Source organism: Idiotropiscis lumnitzeri, chromosome 1 (genome assembly GCF_059441095.1).
Source record: "Idiotropiscis lumnitzeri isolate Australia: NSW breed Sydney's pygmy pipehorse chromosome 1, RoL_Ilum_1.0, whole genome shotgun sequence".
NCBI lineage: Eukaryota > Metazoa > Chordata > Actinopteri > Syngnathiformes > Syngnathidae > Idiotropiscis > Idiotropiscis lumnitzeri.
In genome coordinates, this window is record NC_142391.1 from 11,962,784 (window position 1) to 11,970,706 (window position 7,923).

The 7,923-nt window shown below is 39.2% G+C and overlaps 2 protein-coding genes across 2 annotated transcripts in view; one reads left to right on the plus strand and one right to left on the minus strand.

The window, feature by feature from the left end:
- Positions 1-207: 207 nt before the first annotated feature.
- Positions 208-5,570, plus strand: zdhhc22 (zDHHC palmitoyltransferase 22). Its single transcript, XM_088317212.1, has 3 exons — positions 208-277; positions 2,358-2,915; positions 2,989-5,570. Exons 2-3 carry the CDS (start codon positions 2,360-2,362, stop codon positions 3,258-3,260), a joined length of 828 nt encoding a protein of 275 aa, XP_088173338.1. The 5' UTR covers positions 208-277; positions 2,358-2,359; the 3' UTR covers positions 3,261-5,570.
- Positions 5,046-7,923, minus strand: part of LOC148343217 (CLOCK-interacting pacemaker-like) — an 8,192-nt gene continuing 5,314 nt past the window's right edge. Inside the window, exon 4 of the mRNA XM_088317199.1 lies at positions 5,046-7,923. This exon is cut by the window's right edge and continues 864 nt beyond it. The gene's annotated coding sequence lies outside the window, so the exon portion shown is untranslated.

The window sequence follows — 7,923 nt, forward strand, 5'->3', positions numbered from 1 at the left end:
ATTTATGTTTTTTAAGACGCAGAGATTGGTCCGGCTATTCATAGATGAGATTTAAAAATAATAATTTGTGCGAAACATGGAGTTTATTTTAATATAATTAGAATAGAAAAAAAAAAAATAAGTATGAAAGACGGGTGAAAGACAAGGCTTCCCCACCAGCAGGAGGCGCTGTAGGCAGGTGTAAGCTTGCCTCGAGTAAATAAAGAGGTCTGTGACGCTCCGCTGCACTTTCGGAAGCTCCGCGGTGCTGAAAAGGACAGCTCCCCCACGGCTGCAGGTACTCAACCCCTCTTTTCTCATCCTCACCACCATCATCATCGTGCTTCTTTTGTCCCTCACGCAAAAATCACTCTTATGACGTCATTACAATAATAACTCATGAATTCATTCGTGGTGTGTTTAGGTTATCAGTGATTGTGTGGAGTGTGTGGGAGTGTGAGCGTGTGTGTGACCGTGGGAGATGTGGTGGTTGGTGAGGAGGGCACGCCGTGGGTCATCCCCGTGTTTTCACATCGAGTGTTTGAATCACGAGCATATCTCATCATCCGCGAAAACGCTTGGCTATTCAATTGTAGGTTAGGAGAGCACCGTGCAGAGGGCGAGGTATTTTTGGTCCACTCGTGGCCCCTGCGGGTCCAGGGAACCCAATTTGATCAAATGAGTTCTCTCCTGCAGAAGACTTGAGTCGCACACTCTTTCTAATTCCTTTGTTTATTTCTTTATTATTTTACGTTTTATAATTTCGGATTTCGTTCGGTCCTTATGATCAAGTCATCTATCTGCTCGTCTGTCCTCATTTGTTCTTTGATAGTTTTCTCACTTGAATGACATATATTGATTCTGTTTCCCTCAAGTATATTTCTCTCTCTCTCTGTCCCTGTCTCGCTGAACTTTATCCCCCCGCAAGTCACCTTTAAGGAAGAACATAAAAGAAAATGTATTGTTCAAAATTAGCCAGCCAAGTATAAAAATGAATACAATATTGTCAAATAGAAGATGTCCCGAATGTCACTAGGCCTACACATGCTTTTACAACCCAAAATAATGGTGCTTTTCCCAAACATCCAACAACAGAAATGAATCCACTTCCAATGAGTTGTCCATGTTCAAAAAGGAATGGGAAGATTTATAAAATTTCCCACATGGCTCAGAACTTTTTTTTAATGCCACATAAACATCATTCGCTCTGTGCTTCAAGTATTTTTTTTACATAAAAATGCCGCCACATCCCACAATGCAACGCAAAAGCTGCGCTGCATTTTGAGAGATAATGGCCAATTTAGGGCAGGCAATAAGCACCGCTAACAGTAAATGTTATTGCTCCAGAAAAAGCTATCAGAAATTGTATTGTCACCTTTTTCTATATTGAACAGGATTACATTTTAGGCACACAATCAAAATATTGTAAAACTGGTTGTGCAGCTAGAATTAATTAATTGCATTGCCATTCATTTAAATGTGAACCATTACCTTGGCTTGCATACATTTCTTTTTTAGAACAGGGTCAAGGAGCAAATTATATGTATAGCCAATAAGCCAGAAATTCCATTATATTTCAAACAAGTCAATGAAAATCAGTAAATAAGGCAGTAACTGAGCTTTCCCTTCGGTAACATGTGACCACTTATTTACTGGAATGGTTGCGGTCAATTCCCGGTCACATATAGAAAGTAGAAAATTATTCACACTCATGTTCAAACCAGAAGATCCCAAAACAGGATTTGATCAAAATACAAAAACGTACAGTTAACAGTACATCAACTGGAACAATACACAATTGATTTAATAACATAATCAAAATGTCAATAAAATATATCATACTCACCAAAGATTCAAATTATTAAATGTATTATGATGATGTCGAAGTTGTCTGTGATGTTAACTGAAATGTGAAGTTTTGCTTTGACCAATTAGAGGATGGACAACTGATGATGTCATGAAGGTTTCGTGTGAGCCCTGTGACAAAACGTTTGTAATCTGATTATTTAAAAGAATAGTCCAATTGCTAATACAGTTTAGGGTGCAGAGTTACAATTCTGGTCGACTGAAATGAGATTGAACAAAAGAAATTAAAAAAATCTGACAAGCCAAGAGAAACACTATAGAATTAATATAATAAACTATTATGAATAAACTGATATAATTTAATGGAGCATATTACATTTTTTTGTTGTTTGTTGAATTGTATGTCAGTGCTTGTGATAATGTTTCCGCCTTGCTGGCCCTGACAACCCTCCACTGAATGCATTTTGATAGCGGCTGAACTGTCAGATATTTTCCCACTTTTAAATAATAATTTGCAGTTCACACCTCTCCTCATGCTTAGCATGCCGGCTTGTTGTGTGTCTCCTACACAGGCATGTTTACCCGGATGCTCAAACTAAGGCTCCTCAACGCTGTGGCCCCTGCATACTTTTTCACAGCGACAGTGGTCACCTTCGTCCTGCACTTTGGTTTCTTCATGCCAACAATCTTCCCCAGCCCCGGCACGTCGCCAGGAGGGTCCACAACGGTTCACACTGTCATTTTCCTTTTCCTGATGTTCAACGCCCTTGGGAATTACACGATGACTATCTTGTACCCCGCAGCGAGTGCCAACGAGACGGCGGTCCCGGTGTGTTCCCCGCACTGCTCGGATAAAGTGGACGCTCACTACCTGCTGAATGGCCGCCACTTCTGCAAACTGTGCAAGAAAGTTATACTGAAACGGGATCACCACTGCTTCTTCACCGGGAATTGTATCGGCAACAAAAACATGCGCTACTTCATTATGTTTTGCATCTACACCTCATGCACGTGTTTGTACTCGCTGGTTCTTGGTGTGGCCTTCCTCACAATGGAATACTCCATCTCTTTTGAAAACCCACTGACCTTCTTGACCCTTCTGCCCCTCTCCACTGGTTACTTCTTCACAGGTGAGTTTTACATTTTTTTAATCGACTCCACCATGACGTATGTTTAGGACGTAATTCCTGCCTCTCAATCCAGGAACAATCTCCGGCCTGCAGCTGTTTCTGGTGCTGATGCTGTATGTGTGGCTGGGCATCGGACTGGTGTGTGCGGGCTTCTGTTGCCAGCAGGTGCTGCTGGTGGCCCGGGGCCAAACCTGGTGTCAGTTGCAGAGGCGGCAGCTGGCGGAGAACCGCAGCCCATGGAGAAGCAATCTCACCGATGTGTTTGGCTCCAACTGGGCGCTGGGCCTCATTCTGCCTGTGCACACAGCCCAGATGTGCTCGGAGGAGGCACTCAAGCAAGACTGAGTGTAATCTTAGTTAATTTATCAGCAGCTTTCAATAGGTCACACAATAACACTTTACAATAAATGCTCTGTAGGGCGAACTTTATATATACAAAATAGAGTGGAACCTCTCCATCGGCTTTTGCGAAACTCCTGCCTCTAAAATCGCACAAAAGCAGAGTTTGAAAGGTTTTACGGTGTCACAATGTGACCCTGGAACAGAATGTTTACTATTTCCTATGGGAAAAAAAATACTTTTGTTGCTGAACAAATCAACTAATGTCCCAGAATGGATTGTGCTTTTCTAATTTCAAAACAAACAACAAAGTAGAATGTTGTAATAATAAAAAGACATGAAAAATAAAATTAAGAAAAATTACAACGACTCTCCATTTGATAAAAAGGGAGAGGGAAGGAAGATGTTTGTCGAGCGGTAGGTCACCTAGTGGTGACCTCATATACTGCATGTGTGATTGGGCATTCGCAAAGTCACTTATTTCGTTCCTGAAAAACTCCCCTATTTGCTATGTTAATGTCCAGGCCAAAACCATAAAAGTATTGTGTTGCGTTTTATTGATTAAGGAGCTACATTTTGATAAAAATAAGGCTTTGCTGCCACCTTGTGGTACCAATAGGCAATTACAACCTTTTTTGAGGATTGCGCTCATGGGATAAACGTAATATAATAGCATAAACGAATAAATAGGGTGTTAGTACACAAAATTAAAATGTGTCATTTAAACAAGTTTCTATAGACGTTTTCATGCCATTAATTATCCATTATGCTTACGACTACATGCTATTTATGTAAACTACTGCTTGGTGAAATTATTTAGCATACTTTATTACCGTTTAATTCATTGTATTGCTCATACTGTACTGATGAGCCAAACATTTGTCATTGTCAAGCGTTAACAAGTTCCATTTTGTATTCTGTGGTTATCATCACAACTTTCAATAAGCAAAACAGATTTGCTGACAGTTAGATGGTTTCAATTCCAAGTTTTATTCTACTTTTGAGGCATATTTTGGTGACCTACAAATTGAGCAACCTTTGGTCCACTCTACTTCAAAGGTTCCATTGCATTTACTTCTTTATGACATAAGTACCTCTCGGCATACATTCCTTTAAGGAGAGGAGCCATATTCAGTGCGCATATAAGAGGATACATTTTTCTTTGACATAGTGTTTTAGAAGGCAATATTTAAACTATTAAGGTTGATCATAAATATTTCTTGCTTGGCATTTTTGTATTACGCGCTCGACCCGAACGTGACTTGAATGCTCCTCCACACAGAGAGCAGGTAACATTCAGGAAATGTAATTTTACAAGTCTTATATTAGGTGTTAAGGGCTCGCAGGCAAGTGAACTTCAAGCATTACATCTCTTGAGAATGTGACAGCCTGGTTGATGGGCTCCACGGTGTAATTATCCACGGTACTGATCATAATGTGCCATAACATGTCTAATTGTATTGTACTTATTTGCTCCATACACAACGGCCCCACAAATGAAGCAATTGCTGTGCACTGCTAATACTAATGATGGGGTAATGCTTAATAAGGACTTTCCACTGTTATAATGCAGCTACTGTTCGGCATATTCAGCATTATGTGACGGATGTTTTAAATTACATTAAATACTTTGTAATTCTTAAGATATTTTGTCTGTTGATGGTAAACACATAAATCCCAAGTGCTATATTGTCTTCTATTTAACAGCACTCGGGTGATACACCGCATACAATAAGGTAACATTTTCAATTTAAATAATTCACAGGTGATAGGATTTTTACAAAGAATGAATGATTTTTCAAAGGAGGTTTTATGACCATTCGTCAAGGTGACTTTTGCAGAAGAGGCACACTTCACAAAAAGAAACTTGTAATTTGTTTCTGTTAGAAACGGGACAGATTTGTATACGTCTCTGTCTTCATACAGATGACTACAAGCGTTGCCAAAATTAAGTAAATACTGTACAATATGACAGCTTAGCATTAAGACTCATCCATGTACTGTAAGGCTTCCTGTCGTCACTCCTTTGGGAGTGAAGACATGATGGACACCAAGTCAAAGATTTCAAGCTCTCACATATTCAAAAGGCACAGTTCATCATTCATTTTCACGTACTTAAAAAAAAAAAAAAAAACATCTAGCACATGGCAAGATTCCGGTCACTAAAGTGCACAGTCTGAAATATTATTACTTCTCAGCTAGAATAGTATGATCTCAATACATTAAAAAAAGAAATGAGTAAAAAACATACAAATACGGCAGTAACAGACAAAGTAGTAAACAAAAGAGTACAGAACTTCACTTATCACTTTTTAACAGTTTTTTTTTTAACTTGTACCACATTTCTGTGGTAACTGTCAATGTGCTTAGTAACATAAGTTTTATTTTTGACAAGAAAAAAATATTGTAAAAAAAAAAAAAAAAAAGTAGGACATTATATGGTGGATTTAAGCAAACTGACAGTAGCCTACACATGAAATAAAACGAGGAGGATATAGTTTGTGTTAATCTATTAAACCTTAAAAAACCACAAGAAAATGAGGCTCACATTAATTGAAAATGTCGCCTAACACGGCATGCTAAAATTTGCAGAGTACGATAAGAACACAAGAAGTTGCAGGGATGCGTGTGACGATGCAAATTTATATTTGTATAGTTTTAGCTCAAGGGACAATGTCAAGCTACTGTACCACAAATGCCTTTCCAAGTTATCATAGGGTTGTTGAAAATATATTATTCCAACCTTATTTAGAGTTGAATTATGGAATAAAAAAAGTTCTCAAAAGATTTAAGTAAGAAATCACACAAAAAGTTTTAGTTGTGACAAAGGATTGCTGGTGATCAAACAAGGAAATTAACCCACAACCCCAAAAATAAAATCTAGTTTTAACGGAGGAAAAAAAAAAATTACACAAACACGCAGAGAGAGATGTGACAAAGTGGTTTCCCATCAAATTTGAAAGTGTGTTTGTGTTTTCTTTGCATTGTCTTTGTATGCATGACCGACTGCAAGCTATTAGGACAACAATAGGAACTTAATGACACTTAACCCTGAAAATGCTACTCATTAACTTTTTGGACTAATTTGACAATTAACAACATAAATTATTACCAACATTACGTTGAACGTAACTTGTATTTCCACCACAGTGCACTTCTAATGGGAAAAATATATTTGAAAATCAAACTGAATGTCGATCAACCCCAAGGAACAAATCCTGTTCCAGTGGTTGACTGTATATTATGCCGAGTGTGACTGCAATTTCTGACAGCAACGTGAGTGGCTAAAAAGTCTCGTCACTTTACAAACATGGTAAGCGCCATGATAACATGCTCGTGCGGCTATGCTGGACTACTGTCTTAAAATGAAAAAAAAAAATAAAATAAATAAATCCACACATTTTCCATTGTGCCGATCCTCATTAGGGTCACGCCTGAGTTAGTCGGCAGCCAATTGCAGGGCACTCTCACACCTATGGATGGTATACAATGAATCTCACGCATATTTTTGTAACGTGGGAGGAAGCCGAAATACGAAGAACGCATTAAGACTGGAGCCAAGATTCAAACCTCACAACTGTGCGGTAGATATGTTATGGAAAAAAAAAAAAAAAAAGCTAAAGAGACAATCTCGTCCCTCTTAAAGTGCCTTACTTTTGGTATGAAATCGTAGTAAAATGTTTGAAAACTTTCTTTCTTGTGTGCGTTGCAGCACACTTGTATACGAGTCACTGTAATGCCAGTAGATGGCCTAGCCCCAAATAAAAGTTTAGGCTTTGCAGAAATAGTAAATTGGTTGTAGGCGAGTGTTTGGCCATGCTTGAATACTGCCATTGGGTGATTGTGGATGTGCTTCATTTTTACTTTTAGGAGTTTAGAGGAGCCATTCTGAATGACTGGAGTCCCAAAAGACAGATTTCAAATCCAACATCAAGTTTTCCTCTTCAAAGTAATTTCCCTTCGCCAGCCTTCATGCACACCTGGATCACAGCCAATGTTGATGTTGTCCACATCTTCAAAACAGGTCGTCTTGATGAGAAACAATTACACAGAGCCATGTCAGGTGTGGGAGGTGGCTCCAGCACAGTGATGTTCTTCTCGTGCAAGAACTGTTGGTTGCTCAAGGCATTGTGAGCAGAAATGCTACCATGGTGATGCTGCCACAAGCTGTCCTGTCATAATTCACCACTTTTCATGCACGGAACCAAGCAGGATCTCTTGCTGGGCGACTGCTAGCAACAACTCAGTGCTCCTCATGTTAAAGAATTTGACTTATCACTTTAACTGTCTTGCTTTTTTTTGGCCTTAGTGACATCTGAGTCTTCGGCGTTTAGTCTCTGAGTTGCACTTGAGATGCCTCATCGCTGCTGGTGACTCCCCGTGGCAAGCCTGGTCTTATTGGTTGTTCACCATTCATGGTTCATTGCTTAACAACCTGATAGTGAGGGTATGTATGTACAGTAGATAAAAGCATATCGGAAAAAGAGCTGAGGCCATAATTATGTACTTGTAATGTAGGAGAAAAAACCCAGTTTGGGTTTGAAATATCTTGACACCAGTCCCGGAATTTTCCAAGACACCTTCGATAGACTCCAGAGCTCAAGCCTCCCTGACAGAAGCACGAAAGCAGTTAATGCATGTTAATTTGGCAGTAGTAATAATAAAAGCT